This window comes from Ascidia mentula, chromosome 4 (assembly GCF_947561715.1).
Source record: "Ascidia mentula chromosome 4, kaAscMent1.1, whole genome shotgun sequence".
Classification (NCBI taxonomy): domain Eukaryota; kingdom Metazoa; phylum Chordata; class Ascidiacea; order Phlebobranchia; family Ascidiidae; genus Ascidia; species Ascidia mentula.
Genome location: NC_138569.1, coordinates 5,145,629 through 5,166,604, shown reverse-complemented (window position 1 = coordinate 5,166,604; position 20,976 = coordinate 5,145,629). Strand labels below are relative to the sequence as shown.

At 39.5% G+C, this 20,976-nt stretch overlaps 6 protein-coding genes across 7 annotated transcripts; 2 read left to right on the top strand and 4 right to left on the bottom strand.

The window, feature by feature from the left end:
* Positions 1-2,237: 2,237 nt before the first annotated feature.
* Positions 2,238-4,254, bottom strand: LOC145898512 (diisopropyl-fluorophosphatase-like). Its single transcript, XM_082986996.1, has 5 exons — positions 4,128-4,254; positions 3,755-3,965; positions 3,549-3,686; positions 3,055-3,259; positions 2,238-2,970 (listed from the first exon to the last, which is right to left on the bottom strand). The coding sequence occupies exons 1-5, from the start codon at positions 4,250-4,252 to the stop codon at positions 2,711-2,713; spliced, it is 939 nt and encodes a 312-aa protein (XP_082843122.1). The 5' UTR covers positions 4,253-4,254; the 3' UTR covers positions 2,238-2,710.
* Positions 4,255-4,593: 339 nt separating this feature from the next.
* Positions 4,594-6,355, bottom strand: LOC145898511 (diisopropyl-fluorophosphatase-like). Of its 2 annotated transcripts, XM_082986995.1 has the most exons (5): positions 6,196-6,355; positions 5,855-6,065; positions 5,624-5,761; positions 5,152-5,356; positions 4,594-5,061 (listed from the first exon to the last, which is right to left on the bottom strand). In XM_082986995.1, the coding sequence occupies exons 1-5, from the start codon at positions 6,318-6,320 to the stop codon at positions 4,802-4,804; spliced, it is 939 nt and encodes a 312-aa protein (XP_082843121.1). In that variant the 5' UTR covers positions 6,321-6,355; the 3' UTR covers positions 4,594-4,801. The 2 variants fall into 2 exon arrangements, with proteins under 2 accessions (XP_082843121.1, XP_082843120.1); XM_082986994.1 differs by having other exon boundaries at positions 4,594-5,356.
* A 490-nt stretch (positions 6,356-6,845) lies between these two features.
* On the bottom strand, positions 6,846-8,328 carry LOC145897852 (diisopropyl-fluorophosphatase-like). The gene is made up of 5 exons (XM_082986306.1): positions 8,204-8,328; positions 7,920-8,130; positions 7,553-7,693; positions 7,288-7,492; positions 6,846-7,111 (listed from the first exon to the last, which is right to left on the bottom strand). The coding sequence occupies exons 1-5, from the start codon at positions 8,326-8,328 to the stop codon at positions 6,846-6,848; spliced, it is 948 nt and encodes a 315-aa protein (XP_082842432.1).
* Positions 8,329-8,791: 463 nt separating this feature from the next.
* Positions 8,792-11,395, bottom strand: LOC145899054 (uncharacterized). Its single transcript, XM_082987767.1, has 6 exons — positions 11,255-11,395; positions 10,577-10,708; positions 10,444-10,500; positions 10,055-10,159; positions 9,686-9,811; positions 8,792-9,216 (listed from the first exon to the last, which is right to left on the bottom strand). The coding sequence occupies exons 1-6, from the start codon at positions 11,309-11,311 to the stop codon at positions 9,166-9,168; spliced, it is 528 nt and encodes a 175-aa protein (XP_082843893.1). The 5' UTR covers positions 11,312-11,395; the 3' UTR covers positions 8,792-9,165.
* A 1,222-nt stretch (positions 11,396-12,617) lies between these two features.
* Positions 12,618-14,800, top strand: LOC145899763 (ribitol-5-phosphate transferase FKTN-like). Its single transcript, XM_082988667.1, has one exon. It carries the CDS (start codon positions 12,886-12,888, stop codon positions 14,650-14,652), a length of 1,767 nt encoding a protein of 588 aa, XP_082844793.1. The 5' UTR covers positions 12,618-12,885; the 3' UTR covers positions 14,653-14,800.
* On the top strand, positions 14,655-20,897 carry LOC145899762 (N-alpha-acetyltransferase 35, NatC auxiliary subunit-like). The gene is made up of 18 exons (XM_082988665.1): positions 14,655-14,978; positions 15,187-15,220; positions 15,282-15,369; positions 15,817-15,918; positions 15,991-16,140; positions 16,305-16,433; positions 16,502-16,630; positions 16,727-16,794; positions 17,006-17,113; positions 17,518-17,629; positions 17,852-18,088; positions 18,364-18,456; positions 18,527-18,643; positions 18,870-18,943; positions 19,164-19,344; positions 19,637-19,810; positions 19,865-19,984; positions 20,235-20,897. The coding sequence occupies exons 1-18, from the start codon at positions 14,789-14,791 to the stop codon at positions 20,373-20,375; spliced, it is 2,247 nt and encodes a 748-aa protein (XP_082844791.1). The 5' UTR covers positions 14,655-14,788; the 3' UTR covers positions 20,376-20,897.
* Positions 20,898-20,976: the final 79 nt, after the last annotated feature.

Genomic DNA, 20,976 nt, shown 5'->3' with positions numbered 1-20,976 from the left:
CCATAATCCTTTCAAATTCACGAACCACAAAAAACGCATGAGGCGTATATTCAGCTGTGCTCCGCTAGCGCAAAATTGTCTGTCTGTAGACATTACGACGTGTTGCGCCACACCTACATCATTTCCTGGAATAACAAAGCTTTCCAAACCGGAAAGCACCTGGTTTTTATTTCCCAACCTAATGTCTTGTTACGGCTTGGCTACTGCCAATTTACCACTAGAGTAGGTTTGGCACGTTTGCATGTGCTGTGTATATGTCATGGTACAACAAGACCAAAACTACGGATATGCGCATCCGCCTACTACAGTAGTTCGCCTACTACAGTAGCGGTATCGGTGTCAAACAGTATTATACAGATTTGACTACCAAAAAAGTACAGAACTTCATCGATCGTTGGCTCAGGCAGTACCGTAGGCACAGCACAACACGGAGTTTAACGATAGCATGAAGTTTTGTACCTAAATCTATTTTTCCGTATCGCTAGCTAGACAATGGATAATACGCGGAACCAGCAGTCGGTAACAAAATATTTTCCTTTTCTTTTGTTATGGCGTAAATCGGCCGTGTACTTTACGTGATAATTTGAACGCAGGCGCCAACATGAATTCCAAAGGTTTGATCCTGTGGATTTTGTATTAGGGACTTTTACCATATTAAATCAGATGTGTGAGTTCGTTCTCGTGGGCCATTTTCAGATTTTTACAACATTCGCAACCAAAGGCAAACCTTAGCCATATCCCGAGTTCCTAAAACCGTAAAAGCTATACATACTTAACAAAATGCATTACTCACAAACCATTCATTTCGTGTGGGCATTATAAACATCAGTTTAAGTCACCTAGAGCAGTGTTTCCCAACCAGTGGGTCGCGACCCATTTGTGGGTGGCGAAGCTATTTCAGGTAGGTCGCAAAGCATTTCTAAATGTTACAGTTTTTTATTAGATCACGAAATTATTGCATTATCATTACGTTTATGCTCATATCTCATTGTGGGTCGCACAATAAAACTTGTATTAAAAGTGGGTCGCGAACTGAAAAAGGTTGGGAAGCACTGACCTAGAGTTTCCCTGGTATTGTGCACTAGTGTGTCGTTTCAATATTGTTGAGTCGTCACAAGTATACATGAAGGCATCACGTTTTATCTTAAAATCAGTCCGCGTGACCTTTCAGCTGTTGCACTTACAAAACACGAATTATTGTTATAACTTAGCCTTAGCGTACCTAAACATGGTCAACATTATAAAAACCCTTAGTTCTATTATATCTAATAAAGGCAACCATTATTTAAGTGCGACACTATAATATTGTTGTAAGGTGCGTCATGAAAATTGTAAACCACTGGTTCAAGCTGATGCCCGACCTGTGTTGACATAACCTTTTCAGGTCAAAAAGACTACCAAGGCTACCAATAGGCAAGCTCCGAAAAACAAACAGTATCCTATGAGCTTCCTTACTGCAGCACATCTATCTTATGTCAATCGTGGACAATTCTTCAACAAAACCTCAGAGAATTCGTAACCTCGTATGCACATCCTCGCACTCTTATACTAAGCTTCGCCTATGTTTGTTTCTTTGCAAACGTTGCATGACCCAGACAACCATGACAGGCTGAATGGAATTACTAAGAATGGAGGTTGCGTGATCATTCCACGGATAAACGTGGGTTGTGAATTGCACCGTTTGATTTTTGTAAAATGAGTATAAAGAAACAGTGCGTGTACACACCCTGTCTGCAGCTTTCCAATAATATGGCTTTTTGGCACATATAAGTATAAAGTGTGTAGTTTGGATTGCAATTTTCTGAAGCGGAAAAAGTAATTTCGTACATAGCCAATGATGCGTTAACATGTATCACCGGAACTGATATTGGAGACCAAGAAACAAAAAAATATCCTCTCGATAACATAATTTATTGACAAAGACTTTTAGTTTTGAGTATGTAGATTAAACTGCAGATGGTAACCTGGCTATCACTGTCCTTACTATGTACTGCACAACACAAACCACTTTATGTTCGAAAATTAGGACCAGTCTGGTAAAATGCAGGTGCTTTATGATGTGTGTTATGATAAATAATTAATAATTGTTAACAGCAGAGGGTCTTTCGGTGTCAATAAATGTTTATTACTTACTTTCCATGTTTATTTGGAAACACTATGTAGAAAAGCGACGCATATCACTTACAAGCATGTAATACCACCCACGATAGTCCAGCTATAAATTGCTTGATACACACCTGTAGAGATGAAATCGTGCTGTAACTTAAACCTAACCAAGGCTTATTGTACCTAGTAAATAAAAAAGTGGGATTATGAGGCATATATAGCAAACTTTGAATTCGGGCTAACTCCGACCCGATGGTTTATGAAAATTAAGTCCTGAACCTGAACCGACCTATAAACACGGCCCGATCTAACCCCCCAAAAACGATGTTTTTTAAAGTTCGATTGAGTCATGCAGTCATGCCAAATATGGTCATCACAGAATGTTTGTGTCTCATAGTTCAAACACGTCATTTCAAGATATACCAAACACGATGACATTGGCCATACATTTAGGCCACCAGTATGAGTTTAAATGTGTCAAATCGGCGCCATGTGCAACGTCGCAAAACCAGCCAAGCACCTGTGAAAGCACATTGTAACCGTGTAAAGAACACAGCAGTTATGCCCTAATGAAAGCACTTGTAAGTAGGTGTTACACATTAGCCTACTTGTCACAATACATTTTCATGCCAATCTTCTCCCACTCAAATGTCCAAACAGCGTTGGTGTCGTGCTCAGTGACGTAACAAACGTTTGAGTCCTGCTTAAAATGCAAGTTACTGATTTTAGAAAACGGAAACTTGATTCGTGTTATCGGCGCTTTGCCGCCATCTGGTGGGTACACTTCGATGTGAGATCCGCCATGATTGGCGACCAAGAGTTGCCCACTCTCATCGAAATCCATTCCATCCGGGCCGATTGAATCTGAGTTAAATATTTGACAGTTTCCGTCATTATACACATTCGAACAGTTATTGTTTACTATCCAAGCCTTTACACAGGGCTCACCTTCGGGAACTTCAGCCCAAATTCTTCTATTTTTCACCACGCCCGGTTGAACAATGTCGTATGCAATAATACGGTGAGTGACTGTTTCGGCGACGAGCAGAAGTTGATCACGCACAGCAATTCCGTTGCAAAAAATAAAATTACCATCCACACAAATTGGTGTCGAATTCCCTTTTGGCAAGCAGTAAATTTTTCCCTTAGGTTCCTGTCACAAGAAAGATGTGACAATTATCGTGTTCTTCATTACTGAACCAGACATAAAGGAATTATGACATAACAGAAATACCTTAAATTGGAAGGCAGATTAGATCTAAGCATTTATGGCTAGTAAGGTTACAACAGTTACAGGTTAATTATTTGAATTTGAAATACTGGATCTGCATTGCGCTTATTTGTTGCCAAAATAAAACCAAAACAATATAGTCTCCATATAAGGAAGTGTTGTAAAGAAGAGACTTTTCTTTTTCTTGAGTGTGATAAATAGTTGTAACAACCTTAATTATGGTGATTAAGTCCTGTGGCTCAGGGGCTATTGGGCTTCCTGGACCAGTAAACCAAATATTTCCGTCGTCGTCAAACACAAGGTCATTGGCACCATTTAAAGGATTGCCGTCTGTGTCTACTTTGCTAATCTGCAACATAAATCCAGCTATGAAGGATATTTTCCTTTGAACAACATCTGATTGCGGATATGATTTACCTGAATGCATTCATTGTTCAGAGGGTTAAATTTCAGCAAACCAAGCCGCATGTCAGCAATCCATATTGCGTCGTCTTTGTCGGATTGGCAACCAGCTGGTCGACCACCGTAACCTTCGAAATGTGGTGTGCAAACTACAGTCTTTTTGCCAGTTTCCAAGTCAATCAAATACAAACTTCCGGCAATGCCGTCAATAAAGGTGCTTGGTTCCCTGTGGAAGTTCGAATAAATATTCGCTTGAATCTTCGATTATCCAATCTATATTAAAATCTTGAACATAAAAGTCTTGTATAACTAATTTGTTGAGGTAATGGATGGTGGGGATAAAATGGTCGTCCTGTTTTTAGGTTCTGTGGCAAACAATTTATCTTACCTGTCAACTGAGGCGCTTTCCATGGGCGCCACAGTGTAAAATCGGCCGTGCGTGTCGAAGACTGGTCCTTCTGCACCATTAAGGCCGTCGCATACTAACTTTGGTTTGACTTCAGTTACTTTCATTGTTAACGTACCAAGCCAGCACAGAATTATGCATAACACATTGAAAAGAACACTGTTTTCACAACCAGCTTGTCAACGGTTTTAGCTGAATTTTTCGGACGTCTTTCTTCATGACAGTCGTATTGGCTTCTACAGGAAACGGCCTATGCTGATACTAACCAGCGAGGCGCCAAATGCTGGTTTATCTCTTTGTTTTGGTTTATTTTGTACTTGTATTGAGCTGCAATTGTAAACCTGTATTTTTCATAACCCAATGTTTCGTCACATTTTGCAGCAGGTGGCTCAAGAATCCTGTGTTGTTAAACAAATGCGCCCTGAATCGACAAATCGATGATGGACACAGTCGTGTTCTAAACGTTTGCACATAATGTATAGCAACATATTAGCTTTGGCTTTTTTGTTTGACTGTAATTAAGTGAAGCAGAAACAAAAGCCCATTTCGTATCATAGTGTGTAAAAAGCCACTCTTTTCAAACAAACGAAGTTTAACTTGCGCATGAATATGCAGGCTTAAAAGGAAAGGTTTTATAGTGGGTGTTACACATTAGCCTACTTGTCACAATACATTTTCATGCCCATCTTCTCCCACTCAAATGTCCAAACAGCGTTGGTATCATGCTCAGTGACGTAACAAAGGTTTGAGTCCTGTTTAAAATGCAAGTTACTGATTTCAGAAAACGGAAACTTGATTCGTGTTATGGGCGCTTTGCCGCCATCGGGTGGATACACTTCGATGTGAGATCCGCCGTGATTAGCGACCAAGAGTTGCCCACTCTGATCGAAGTCCATTCCATCCGGGCCGTTTGAATCTAGGTTAAATTTGGAGGTTTGGGGCATTATGCAGCCATACAAAGTCAAATATTTATTGTTTACTATGCAAGGCTTTACAGAGTATTCACCTTCGGGAACCTTAGCCCAAACTCTTCTATTTTTCACCACGCCCGATTGAACTATGTCGTATGCAATAATATGGTGAGTGACTGTTTCAGCGACGAGAAGAAGTTTATCACGCACAGCAATTCCGTTGCAAAAAATAAAATTACCATCCACACATATTGGTGTCAATTTTCCTTTTGGCAAGCAGTAAATTTTCCCCTTCGGTTCCTGTAACGAGAAAAACGTGACAATCATAGTGTTCTTGATTGCTGAAGCAGACAAAAGGGCATTATGACGTAACATATAACTCAACAGATTGGGATCAATGCATGTGAAGTGACAACAGATTTAATTGTTTGCTTGCAAGATGCGTTACATGTTGCCGAAATAAAAGCAAACCGTTTGTAAAAAGAGTGCTTAGAAAAGTGTTCTTGGCAAGTAAGTGTGCTGTGTTGTTTCTAAAGAAGATTTTTTTACATTGCAGGCAGTTATAACCTTAAATATGGTGTTTCTGTCTTCGGGCTCAGGGGCTATTGGGCTTCCTGGACCAGTAAACCAAATATTTCCGTCGTCGTCAAACACAAGGTCATTGGCACCATTTAAACGATTGCCATCTGTGTCTACTTTACTAATCTGCAATGTATTGAAGAAATGATTTTGATGCTGAAAAACCTGTTATGGAGAATATTTTTCTTTGGGCAATATCTCGCTGCTGATATGTTTTACCTGAATGCATTCCTTGTTCAGTGGGTTAAATTTCAGCAAACCAAGCCGCATGTCAGCAATCCATATTGCGTCGTCTTTGTCGGATTGGCAACCGGCTGGTCGACCACCGTAACCTTCGAAATGTGGTGTGCAAACTGCAGTCTTTTTGCCAGTTTCCAAGTCAATCAAATACAAACTTCCGGCAATGCCGTCAACAAAAGTGCTTGGTTTCCTAGTAAGAGTTATACTCGCTTGAATGTTTGGTGTCATATCGACATTAGGTAAGAGTAAGTTATTATAAAGGAAATTTTAAGTTTAAGTTTTACTTTGTGCTTTGAGGACGTGGAAATATAATAACCCACCTGTCATCTGAGGCGCTTTCCATGGGCGCCACAGCGTAAAATCGCCCGTGCGTGTCGAAAACAGGTCCTTCTGAACCATCCAGGCCGTCGCATACCAACTTTGGTTTGACTTCAGTTATGTTCATTGTTAACGTTTCAAATCCACCACAGACTTATGCATAACACCTTCAAAATAACACTTACATTACCTACTGGGCCAAGATTTTAGCTAAGTTTTGCACACGTCTTTTTACGTTTATGACAGCTGTATTGTCATCTAAAGAAATCAACCTATACAAGAGTAGTGAAATGCTGGTTTGCAATGCTCAGTTTTGAAGTATTTTGTACTTGTTGGTTCAATGAGCTTGCTAAGCTGCAATTGCAAATCTGCTATTTTCGTGACCCAATGTTTATCACTCAAACAACGATGCCACAACTGAAACGCGTGTAATTCTGGTCTCAATTGTTTGAAAAATTACTTGACGTCACTTAGCGACATTACGTCAACTCATGTTTGCAAAGCTGCTGCAGTAACCTGACAGTACCAGCAACGATAAACGCAATTTACTACTTGCACAGTCCGCTCATCAAACGTCAATTATTAACTTTACGGTATGTTGTAAAGTTTCGCAGTAATGCCGAATAGTTTTGTACCAGCAGGCTCAGCATTTTTAACCACAGTACAGCGCAGAGCCCCTGTGTTCCCATTCAAACTTCCACACGCCGTGCTTGTCATGCTCTGTGACGTAACAAACCCTGCTGCCCGGCTCAAATTGCAAATTGCTCAGTTTGCAGACCGGAAATTTGATGCGGGCAATGGGCTCCTTGCCACCTTTTGGCGGAAAAACCTCAAAGTGTGAACTACCGTAGTTTGCAACCAAGAGCTGGCCAATTTCGTCGAAGTCCATGCCATCAGGTCCGGATAATATCGGATCGCCTATACCACAAGCTGAAGTTACTTAACTTTAAGGTAGCTCTATTTTTGACTTACGCAAAACAGGAAACGTTTTTGATAAAAATTTAAGGAAGGGCATCACGGAAGTTAAGGTCCTGTTAAAGCAGAATCGGTATATGGCATTAGTACTTGTTCTTTTCTTTTAAATCATATCTTACATTTAGGAACTTGCGCCCAAACCCTTCTGTTGGCTAGACTCCCGAGTGCAGTTATGTCGAAGGCGAGAATTCGGCTTGCAGCAGTCTCAGCTACCAGCAAAAGGTTGTCTTTCACAGCAATGCCATTGCAAAATAGAAAATCTTTTGCCACGCACATCGGTATCAACTCTCCTTTCTTCAGGAAATATAACTTTCCGATAGGTTCCTTACAACAAAATAGTCAGTGAAACAATGCGTTTATAATTTTTATTAGATTTGAATTTACCTGAAACATATCAGTCAATTGTTTGGGTGGCGCCGGGGCGATCGGACCGCCTGGCGCAGTAAACCACAAATTCCCGTCCTTATCGAAAATCAAGTCGTTTGCACCGTTTAGCGGGATTCCATCCGTGTCCAACTTGCTAAGCTGTATCATATAAAGCTTTGTTAGTTGACTCACAATTTCCAAACACGTGTAGTGTGTTTAGGTTTGACTGCTGCACTGATTAGGCCCATTAGGGTGTGCAGCCGTAATTCCAAACGCTTTCAAAACATAGAAGTTTATATTTTTAGAAACATTAAGCACCTACCATTACAGATAGAAACCTATATTAACGTTGACAGATTAATACGCCACACGTCAGTCCACACACTTGAATGCACTTTCCATCAGCTGGGTTGTATTTCAACAATCCAAGTCGCATGTCTGCAATCCATATCATGTCATCCCTGTCAGACTGACAACCAGCCGGTCGCCCACCGTACCCGTCAAAATGAGGTCTACATGCCAATGTTTTGCTTCCACTTAGCAAGTCGATCCGGTATAAACCTCCACCACAACCTTCGACAAAGGTGCCTTCGACCCTGTCAAGCAATTCATCATAAAGGTTGCAGTTATTAAAACAAAAAAAAAACGATTTAAAAATTGTACGCCCACCTGTCGTCTGGTGCGTTTTCCCCTGGCGTAACGACATAAAATCTTCCGTGAGTGTCAAAAACGGGTCCTTCACAGCCAGGGAGGCCCTCACATATAAGTTGAGGTTTTTCTTCAACTATTCTCATCTTAACGCACCGGCCTATATAAGTCTAAGGCTATACCAGGGCATAACACATTTTGCTGTTCACCATCTTTGTGTACATATTAAACCACAGTGTGCGTGCCATGCATGTATATATCACCGAAAGGCACACTGAAATTGCACATCGACCATGTCGATCAAGGTTGAATTACTGTGTGCTACAACGAAATTATGCCAATGTTCACTGCACCGTAAATCTATCAACTTATGTAAAAACATGTTTTCTATACCGTTTTGCTGTCCAAGGTTATAAGCAAAATTCCCATGGCTGTTGTACAATGACTACCATATGGTTGCTGTTGTGCGCCGAGACCGGTAAATACCCTTTAAATTCACAGATGCCTGTTCCTGCATGAGCATCATATTGCAGCCTGTAGTAAATTGACTGTTCTCGAGCAGACTTTCATGCGCCTTAATATCCAGGCAGAGAATATTGGAGTAAGGGGTAATGTAAGTGCTATTTGCACACTTTTGGCTTTATTGTGTAACAACGCATTTTGCCAAAATGGCGCAAAAAAACAGAAGTGCAAACGTATGTATGCCGCGAATACAATAATACCACCACTTATAATGACATCATCATGTAAAAACAAACAAGCGAAAAGAAACAAAAAAAATGTGTTTTTTAACATTTACAGCAACGGAAAATTCGACTGAATGCACTCAACGCTAAGAGGATACGCCAACAAAGTTGAACTTAGATAAGGATAACGACGATCGTTTATCAGGTGCAAATCATGTCACGCATGAACGCTCCGGCTCTTGTAGCTTGGTATCGATCAGTCTGAAAATGTCGGTCGGTCACGTGTCTACAACGTGATCATGGTGATTGAACAAAGGGCACTGAATCGGAACCGGATATAAACTTCACCTGTGAACAAAGAGTAGACTAGTAAGCCATCAATACAGAGAAGAGGATTGTAATATATAAAATTGGGTTGACGTTTAATCTTCGTTTTCGTTGTCATGTTCTTCGAAAAATATACCGTTACCACGATATGGTGTACTTTCGTATCGGGGTTTGTGGAAAAGATTACACCGAGCTTTCGCCTGTTGCGCAAACATTACCCCATTAGAGCTAACACTGAAAGGAAAATATTAGAATAGCGGTCTGCCGACTGGATACACCCTTATCAACGATTTACAGGAAAAGTTTACGCTGCTATAGGTACGACACGTATTCCCTTCCAGTCCTACAGTTCGTGGCGAATTAAAACTTTTACAACCAACTTGTGTGTATTTGAAATATTGCCTAAATCTTTTGAAAATCGTAACTGCCATTCAGTAAACTTATTTAAGTATTGCTGTGTATTACGTATAGCAACGTGACGTATACTCACCCTCAATATAAAAACAGGAATGTCACAGCATCGCGTTTTGCAGCAGTAGGTCCACGTAATAACGGATAAGAAAATTTCACACATACCGATTGCAGCGAGAATAGAATGAAAAACAATGAGAGCCACCTGGAAACCAACAACAACTGATTAAAACATTTTATGAAGTCAAATTTACAAATGTGCAGTTGTGCCATTCAGACAACCACGCACATTACAACACATCTCTGGGCACGTATTACCACAACAAAAAAGAGGGTCTTGTATAGCATATGCCAGTAAACGCCCTTGGCACATTGAGCAAAATCGTTTGGTTTTAAGGAAACACAGTGAGTCATATAAAACACAAATTACAGGTTTGTAATAGTTCACCTGGTAATTTTGGCTCGCAAGCGTCAACGCCGTCGCCAGTTCGAGGCTCATCATTGTGCAGGCGAATATACTGGAAACTGCTGACATTAACCACGCACCGAAAACCTGCGGAAACGGAAACTCCTTAGAGAAATAGGAAATCGAATAGGCAATCGATGTATTTGTGGAAAAGACACTGACCCCAAAAAAGATTGTGATTTATATAACTCCCCCAAGTGCGTTTTTTCTGTTTATAGGTCAAAAAAAAATTATGGCACTGATTGTGTCACGAGTTTTGGTTTGATCATTTACAGTTTTATCATAATTTCTCAAATGAGAAACCTCAAATTCGGGGTAACTCTCATGAATATTGGCCTTCACAAAAGGCAATGTTTACTTCACACACTTACGTAGTTATCCGTCCGCTTCAGCGTCATTAGGTACACCGCCGCTGACGTGACAAGAAACTGCAGAAAACAGGCTTGGGTAATGTGACATTATGCATGATGGAAAAGCAAAAAAACAAACTGACAGCCCACTTACCACAAACCCGCACCATGTGCCTGATGCCACGTACGTAAATCCAAATGTTTCGAGTTGGTCCGAGTGAGAAATCGCCAATACCGACACGATGGCGATTGTGATGGAAAGTGTTCCAAACACGGTATGCAAAAACTAAACAAATTCATTCATATATAGATAACCTTGTAGTGATAAATGATTTCATTGCAAAATATCAAACAAACGATTTGTTGATCGCAATGTGTCAATCCAAAGAGAAAAACATGTAGGAATGATTGACTTATGACGCACTGTACTAGAACATATGTATTCATCTGCAAGACTAGGCCGAATCGATGTTTCTTGAAAGCTCGATTGAGTCATGCAGTCGTGCCAAATAAGGTCATCACAGAATGTTTGTGTCTCATAGTTCAAACACGTCATTTCAAGATATACCAAACACGATGACATTAGCCACCAGTATGAGTTTATAAAATGTGTCAAATCGGCGCCATGTTAAACGTCGCAAAACCAGCCAAGTGTAGCCGTCACCTTAAACTGACTGTGACGTCAGTTACAGCTGAGCGAGGAAGACAACAAGTGGAAATAACAACAGAGGGAAGTCAAAACACAAAGCGCCCGTCCGGACCTCAGCAACTTCGCTTTTTATTGGTCGTAAACTAAGTGATGCAAACAAACAAAAAATTTAGCTCAACTTACCGCAAGTCTGTGACAGGCTTTTGTGTGAGGAAACGGACGCTCTTCACCAGCTTCCATAGCTTTTGTCACAAGCTATACCAGCAAAATAGCTACAAGGTAAAGTATGATCTACGATTCATCCTAAAAAAAACAAAGTGATTAATGACGACGTCTTTGTTGCACCCAGACAAGCTTTGTTAACAAAGCTCTTAACTACATTAACAAACACTTTTCATCAATAATTTATGCAATGAACCCTCATTATGCTACGTTTTATTGAGAACTAGCCTTCTATGAGCCCAACCTCGGGCAAAGAAACACATCTTCAAAAAAGTCAAATGTTGTTCTATCCTTTCACGAAAAACAACATTTTGATACTACAAACTTTTAAAGTTTCCGAAAGAAGTTGTATGATAGATAGATGTCCACGCTTTGTGCAGCTTACACGTGATTTCCATTTTGGGGGGCAATAACTGATTGCAATTCACTGCTCTATTGTGACATCTCCTCTAGCTAGGACAAGCAGGCTTTCATCTGATAAAGAAAACCGGTCTGCTGCCAAGTTGGAGACTGACAACCGGTCTGCCTAATTTACACTTGAGACAACGCACAATAGATCAAACCAAAGGACAGTTTTGTAGAGCCCGAGGGCTTGTGGAATCAAGCCAACTGAAAACTGCGCTGTTGGTCGAACTGTGGTACGAGCACTTCACCTTTTTTCTTGAAGTGCGCTTATTCTTTCACGATCTGTCTGGTTTGTTCAGCTTAGCGAGAATGAAAGCATGGCGCATCATATGGCAGGAAAAAGTCTGCCTTTTTCTGAACATGTTTGCAAAGTTCGGCCGTCCACTGTTTTACAAACAATGTATTTAAAACTACATTTATTTTCAGTATGTTTTCTCAGTGCTTTTTTAAATTTTCGCTTTTCAAATAATCCACCAAACATTTCGTTTTGCAACAGTTGGTGATAGTTTGCACCAAACCTTCACATCACCTATGCGTCCATAGAACAAGCCAACAACATCCGTATTTTGATTGCTGCAGACAAACGTTATCCAAAAGGATCACATCATGATCACATCAATGGAAAGTTAGTCGCGCAAAAATCGAGACAAAGCGCCTATTGTCTGGCTTCAGCCACAGCGAAACACAAACTTGTGACTCGATATGGATAGAACTATAAAAAGAATATTGTTTTTTATGGTGCAACAAAGACGACTAAAACCAACCATGTTTTTTACTGTACAAGTAAATAGACCAATATTTAAAAGCTGCAGCTCTAAATACAATATAATGAAAATAAGTTAGGAACCAACAATTTTACCGCTGAATTTTGCGTTACGCATGGTTGAGTTTGAAATTATGTGCATTTGTTGAGAGTGAAGTTAAAACTGCGTTTGACACAAAATAAATCAATTTTAGTGGTGTGATTGTCACTTTTTGTGTACGATGAAAGTGTAACCATAAAAACCACAACACCTGTTTTTCTGTTGCAGTTAATGGGCGTTGGCCAACAGGCTTTCGACTGCTGAACTCTTGTTCTTTAATACTACAGAGCCAATTCAAGACCAGCTTCATTGCTTTAACTTTGGGCTATAGATGACACACACACGTTTTTGTTGTTATAAAGCTCAACAGCACACCGATCAACAATGCTAAAACAAATTCAGCATGTTAGGGTAAAATATTTACTGGCAATAATTGCTTGTGTGTGGCTTTGCTTTCAGTGGGCATTGTATTTGTATATTGATGAGTATACTTTCACGAAAATCCCGCAAAAATCTGTCAGACATCAAAAATCTTGTTTAAGTGAATTTCTGGATGTATTCAAAAAGCATAGAGTTGCTTTAATTCTCTTCGATATCGAAATCCTGCCAGAAATGTTTCAATCCAAAGCAGAATCATGGCATTCAATTGACCACGATTGCAAAACAATGTGTAAATACCACCCAGAAAACAAAAACCTCATTTCTTTTGCAATCCAAGCCTACCAGTTCAACAAGCACAAAGACAGTATTAGGGCAGATTTAAAAGTCAGAGGCTTTGCCATACATATGACCACTGCAAGAGACCCTGTAGTCTTCCAGTCCGAAGGCAGAACACAGTTTATTCCAACGTATTTATGGTTGGCAAAAAAGGATCATGTTATCCATGTAGCAATTTTGTATGAGCGACATAATAATTACGTTTGGATAGGCCCGGTCACTGACAAAAATTGGAAGAACACTGTAAATGTGTTAGCCCATGAGTTGACTGATGGCTGGCATAAGATGGAAGTGATTGGAACAAAGTTTCCCACATATGAACAAGCATTTGACAAGACATCAAGATTTATGTCATTTATTTTGAACGTTGATGGCCACAAAGTCAGTGTTCCCTACTATACCATGGAGTTTGTTAAGGAGTTTAGACAGTCTCGATTTGTTGATTGCGACTATTCCAAGGCCAGAAGGTTTAAACTTGACTTTCCTATTGTAGCTGTAGAGCCCCACAAAAAGTTTAGACTTAGAGTAAAAGATTCTCTGTTGAAAGTTAAGGAAGCACTGGACAAATATCATGTACAGTTTTGGTTGAGCGGTGGAACATTGCTTGGATGGCACAGAGAGTGTGATGTGATACCTTACAGTAGACACATAGTGTTGGGGGTGTGGGCAAACAGTATGAACCCCAAGGTCATGAAACAACTCGCAAAAGCTGAGGTGGTTTTGCAGCACCACCTTGGCAATGAAAATGACAGCAATCAATTAAGTTTTATGTCAACCAAAGAAAGAATAGCTGTTGAAATTTTCTCATTTTATGTTGAAGGCAGTTCAGTGTGGTATGGGGGAACACAAGAGCACAATGGCCGCAAGTATAAATTTTCCTTTGATAGTTTTGATCTTTGCTGGACGGAGTACTTGGAGTTAAAAGTGAGAGTCCCATGTCAGGCAGATATGTATGTTGAGGCCAGTATGGGAAAGGACTGGATGGTACCCAGAGAAGAGTGGATTTGGAATCTTGATCCACCCAATGTACAAACAAATGGAATGTGGGAAGACTTTATGGTGGATAAACCTGAGCCGCCAGCAATAGTTGTCGATAAAAAGAAATTAAAAGGAGAGGAAGAAGTTGATGATATGATTGCTGAAGCTTTAGACACCTCTCAGCATGAAAATAAGGACATCAGAAAACATGCCGAGTTTGAAAATAGTGATATTCCTCTTTCTGAGCACAAAGAATCAGATAAAAAGTCAGGAATAAATGAGAGTCCACCAAAACAAGATAAAAATGTTAAAAAAGAAGAAAAAGTAGATGAAAAGGACAACAGCGAATTACAACCAGAGCCACAGGACATTTCTAAGGGTTCTACCAATGATTTAGATAAGAGTGTGGATAGCATGTTAGAAGATGCATTGAATGATCCAGAAAGTCACATTTGAGTTATGTTTTATTGTTGGATTGATTGTGTTTGTTCATTTTCATTAGTGCTTTCATTGCAAAGAAAATTGTGCCGTGTAAATAGTTTTTTTGTTTATTGTGTTACAGCGAATTGTAATGCCATGTGCTACGTAACTTATGCTAAGTAGTGTTGGGACAATTGTGTATGGTGTTCTGATGGACCTTGTTTCTAACACTATGAATGAAAATGTCCCCAAAGACACCCCGTCGCCAAGCCCAGTTCCTCAGTGGGATAAGCCTCCGGCGGCACCTGAAGTCACCTATAATTGGGTAGATGTTACGGAAGAGTTTGGAAAAGCTTGTGATGGTAAACTGAATAGAGCCTGTGGGTTTGCTGGTTCAAAAATGTTGGAGTTAATATTTCGATAGTTTTAGAGTGAAGAATTACATTTACAACTCTGCATTTTTGCAAAATATTTTCAAAATTATCTTAAAATCTTAGATTTTGTGTACTATGATGTGTAACTGTTGAATTTTCTGGTGCTTTTTAACTTATGACCAAATTGCTTTTACAGAACTTGAACTTGGAGAGCTGGTGCATGCACAACAGTATGTTCAACATTTTATTGATTCCCATTAAAATCTTTTCAACTAATCTGATTTTTTGCAGCTTTGGGTTATTTGAGGCGATGAGTGCAATTGAGATGATGGACCCCAAAATGGATGTTGGAATGGTTGGAAGACATGCCACAAGGAAGGTGGGAAATTGGCTCTTTAAGTACATATTACTTTAAACCCCCACCCAAACTAAGCAGGGATTCATGTTACAAGAATTTATTATGTTGGCATTTGTTGATGCATCTATTTTAGTTTGATTAAAACCAATGATTCCCAGCCTAAATTATATTGCAAACAACTTCAATGTCCTGTGCAGTTGCGATGAACAACCTATGTTTTATTACAAAAAAAACTATGCCACTTATAATGGACCTTTGAACCATGTTTTGGTCGCATTGTTTAAGTACCGGGGATGTATCTGAATAATTGCATCTTTCAAATGTATAGGTTAGTATGTCTTCATTAAACATGAATATGTTCCCGCATTGGTTCATGTATCACCTGTTTGGAACTACTGATTCAAACTTACCTATGTCAATAGGTTTACATGATGTCCCAATGTGACCTATTTATTTTGTCATTCGTAGGTTCTGACATTTCAAAAGTCTGTTGATGAAAATAAAATCAAGTTGAATGACCTTGAACCAGAGGAGCTAATAGCGATCATGGATACATGTCATGCTTGCATGGTGAGCCACCCAATACCATGTAGTTCTAGAAAAGTATATGCTTACAAGATAACAAATATATTTTTTGAGTAGTTGTCTTGGATTGAAGGTCAGTCATTGGCACAAACTGTCTTCACGTGTTTGTATCTTCACAACCCACATATTATTGAAGACAGATGTCTGAAGGCTTTCTGCATTGGCATCCTGAAAACTTGCGACATGATCAAGGAGAAAATCTACAAGGTATATAAGGAATTTTTTCAGTTTGATTCCACTTTTCAATATGTCAACATCCATCTCATCTATTCTCCTGGTTAATAAACTAATGAGAACCACCCTTGTATAGACATAACACAACGCTTCGCCTGCACAACAGCCATAACATAATCAACTAATTCACCTTTTAGGCAAATGTGTTTGAAGAGGAGGATTTTCAGACCCTGACATATGGATTCAGGTTTGCCACAAACATCACAGAGATGAGAGTCATTGGCATGCTCAAAGAGGCAGAAGATGATGTCAATCGCTCAATACGGGTGTGTATCTGTTACTATTTTCCCTGATCAATTATAGAATGATTTGGGGCTAATCTTGTCATTTTCAGTTGGCAAAATCCAAGGAACAAAATGATGATTGCAAAACAAATAAATTGTTGCCTTTGCAAGCAGTTTTGGCAAGGCTTAAATTTCTCAGATTGTTTCTTCACTCAATCATACCATTTGGCAAGAAGGAGGTCAGTGTTGTAAACCTCACAATGTTCAACTTCAAATCCTCTATTAGTTTAATGTTACTTTGTATAAATTATTGATGGTTTTGGTCATATGTGCAGATGGATGCAGTGCATAGTTCAAGAAAGGTGCTCCATCAAATGTCAGAACAGCTAATATTTGTAAACAAGTAAGTTTGGTTTGTGAACTGTTGTAGTTGTTTTTATTTCTAACCTTATGTACATATTACCGATTTGACGCACAGTTGTATTTTGATGCTCTATTCCCAATATTTTATTGCTACTTTTATGTTGACAAATTTAAACTAAAACGTCTCCAAGTTATGCGAATGTAGAATTTTGTGTTTTGGAGCAATAGAAACAAACTTTGATTTTGTATAGAACCATTGAATTGGGTTTGCCACCAGTCATAACAGAAGATGGCCATGAAGTCTGCATTGGTTTTGAACCTCTCGTCAATCAACGTCTTCTACCTCCAACCTTTCCCAGGTTCGTTTTCTGTTCTGCTACAAATATATTGTTCTATGTTTCATAGCCTCTAAAATCTCAGGCACATTTGATCCATTATTTGTGGCAATAATTTTTATTTATGTAATAGTGGAATGTCACACACAAATGCAGCAGTAATTTGCATTGGTATACACAGGAAAGTGACCACAGTCCCCTACCAAATATACCTATGTTAAAGATTTGTTTTGGTTAAAATGCCTAATGTCCATTTTGCCACTTAATTTGTGAACTTACTGGCAATTGCAGATGCATGATCGAAAAAACAGTGAAATAAAAACTTATCCCAGCAAATGTAATGTAATAAAGGTGTTTGCCTACTAATTTTTACACCGATTTGCCAAGTCAATTACTGTGCTTTGTTGATTGTTTCTTTTATTTTACAGATACACAAAATTAAAAAGTCGTTCTGATCTTCTCCCATCTTACAGTGCAATCATAAAGAAGCTGCTTGCTATTATCGACATGGCCACACAAACTTCATTCCAACCCATTCTGGTACCTTTATATTTGCCATTGTTAGGGATTGTTTACATTTAAAGACTGTATAAATTTACAAAATAATGGACTTTACAAATACCTTCACATTAATTGAAAATGACATTAATTTTTTTATAGCTAAAGGCTTCAATAAATTTACTTCTATAACTAAAGTGCTGTAAGCAAGCATATAAATTGAATACCCTGTAATAAAAACTAATTTTTAATCAACCTTTACAGGACTTCATCGTGACCTCATCGCAAACAAACCCCTGCGTGTTTACTCGATCGGTGCTGCAAATCGTTTTTATTGCCGACAATCGCAAAGTGTTCGGTACCCAGGTGCTTGCTGACGTCATCAAGGAGTCCATGCGCGTGTTCAACGCCCCTCCCTCACTTTCACCCCGTTACCACGCGCTATATAACAACGCCAAGGCGAAAGATATGGTGGAATGCTTCGTTACCAGGGCGACAAGGGTGCGCTTTAGTTTGAATTCTTTCACTATTTTTGACTCTTTGTAGGGCTCAACTTCTGTGTTAATTTTATTAATTAACTTTTTATTGCTGGTCGTAAAGAAAAAGAAAATGTTTGAACAGCCCTGCTCCATGGCTGTACGGCAAAAATTATTTCAGAGCGGCTTTCTAGACCGTTCTCGCTTACTTTCAGTTCTGGTACAATTGGGGCAGTGGTGTTTATTGTTCACCTAACGACATCCATGAGCTGTGTGTTAAATATCTTGTATTGAATGCAGACCATGAACAAACTTGTGCAAGCTTACGGTCACAACTACGCACGCCAGAGAGAAAAACTTGCCGCAATCCTGGAAGACCTTGCAATGCTGCAGGTTAAATACTGTGCCAGACTTTCTGTTAAAAATTGAATGTTCTAAGGTCTGAACCTTTGAAGTCTTGCAGGACGATGCGGACCGTTGCGACACCGACCTGCAAACTATTATACAGGCGGTCGACCCGAACGGCGGTAGATCACATCTCACTGTGCTGGGGAGTTGGACACTTCACCATACGCTAAGGGTAAAGTTGCATTCCTATTCACGCCAGGGTCGAGCTGAATATGTAGTGATAAATTAAACGATAAATAAATTGATAGCTGAGGAAAAGTATTTGAGTTTAATTTTTTTTTCATGGAGCTATTCAATTTGGCTTTAAGTAATATCCTCAATCGTTTTTCTCAAAAAAAATACAGGTAAAGTTTCGTGCATCTCAAATACATGCACGAATGTGGTTTGTGGTTGTTTAGGTGATGACGCAATACGCCCTGAGCGGCTTTAAATTGGAATTGTACAGCGAACACGAGTATCACTACGTGTACTGGTAAGCATTTTTGACATGTGTTTCCTGGTTATTTACCTTTTTCTCTACTGAGGGGGAAAAACATAGTAATAAACCACTTTACAAACCGACGCTATAACCAAATCTTTGGGGGGAATATTTTACTTTACAAAAAATATATGAAACATTGATTTCTCTACAAAACACAAACTAATCACTGTTTCATACAGTTTTGTGCATGTACTTGCATTCACTTTGGCAGGTATCTTGCCGAAGTCTTACTCAGCTGGCAGATCACTACCCTGAATCGCGCCGAGAGCCAACTGCAAAGGGACGATGCTCTCAACGAACAACAGCAAGCCGGGAAGTCGCGCAGCAACAAAAAAGCGAAAAAGAACAAAAAGAAAAGTCGTCCCCACGCCAGAGAGCTTGCCATGGTGCAGGTCGGTATCACGGTTGTGCTGTTTTTTTTCATTTATTACCAACATGAAATGATGTTTTACTCACATTCCGTGTATAAAACCGAGGCAAATTTTCTATTTGCTGCAAAACTATGTGTTCCTTGGTGAGCGAGACTAAAACATTGTTGGCTAAAATGTTCATACATTGTGTTCAGTTTGCTAAAGCACAGCATATGTTCTGACCTAAAAAAGCACTGTGATAAAGTTTAGTTATGTTATATCCTCACAATTTACCTGCACTCCCGTAACCCCAGTCCAAAATGTTTGACCCCAGGGCATGCAGATGATGGCGGCAGGGTCATTCAAGGTCACACTCGGCTTTTTCCTCGATGGTAAACTGAAGACACCCGACTGCGAATTCGACAACGAAGCGACGCGATACGAACATCGCTTCCAACCCTTTCTCGCCATCTCCACGCCTCCGTTCATGCCTTACAAGCAGTTCAGGGTTCGTAAAATGCACAAGTGTAGTTGTTTTTTCAATAAAAAGTGGTTTTCGCAGGAAATGACCGATGTCACGCAGTATTATCCGCCACCATCGTCACGTGACCTGTACATGTCTTCCTCGAAGCATTTTGAACAAGCCAAGGTGCTGTATGAAAAAATGACGCCGTGCGACGAGGTACTTTTGCTTAGTATAGTAAACGACTTCAGTAATAAGATGTACAGTAAGTAATAGTTTTTTAGGTCCTAATATCAGTTTGCTTTTAAAAAGGGGCAACCCATATATTTAATAATTGATTGACTAGAAGTCGTAACACAGTTAGCTTGAGAGGGTCAAAGATTTGGGATATATTTTCGGACATTAATTTGGACAGTTTCTGCTATACCTGTATCAGAACAACCTACAAAAGTAGTTCAACCATTTGCAGGTTCAACAATTATTGCTCGTCGCAAAGACGAACATAGTTGTGACAAAGTTGCTTGCTGGTGGACACAAGCAAAAGTCCACCAGCAAGCCAGGATTTGACTTCGGTGCACATCCCGTGTTTCCGATTGTGCGCGTCACGTGATGGAGGATCGGAGCTCTGATTGGTCGAACAGCTGAGTAAGGCGTGACCAGACTTGCGGAGGAGTATTTTGTGGTTTTTCCTGTGCTTTTGTTATTACAATAAACATTTGTGTTCGAGTAAAATGCCTTCTGTACGGACAGTTTCAGGACACCAAATTGTTGTTTTTGTGTGTTGGGTAACTCCTCTATAAACCACGGCTATTTTGAGGTTGCGTTTGGGAGGCCATTGACAAAATTTCTGCTGTTATTGCTGAAATGGAATGCAACGAATTACTTGTGAGCCGGTGTTGCCAGATTGGCCTCAATTCTTTTAAATTTAGCATTATTCTGGCTTTTTTTAAATAATAAACGTATATATGACAATATGAAGGGTTTTTTTTTCTTGTCAATTCTACGTGTCATTTTTTGTACTGTCATCGGTTGTTGCAACTTTCCATTTTCATGATTTGAAAAAATAAGTGTGTAATTTCTGCAATATGTGGTCGAAACGCACTGTGTGGATAGTGGGAAATGCAGGAAAGTAATAAACTTATTGTGAACACAGTTTACATCATGAATATAAAGAGTTGAACTTTCATTGTAATCTGGTAACCCTACTTATG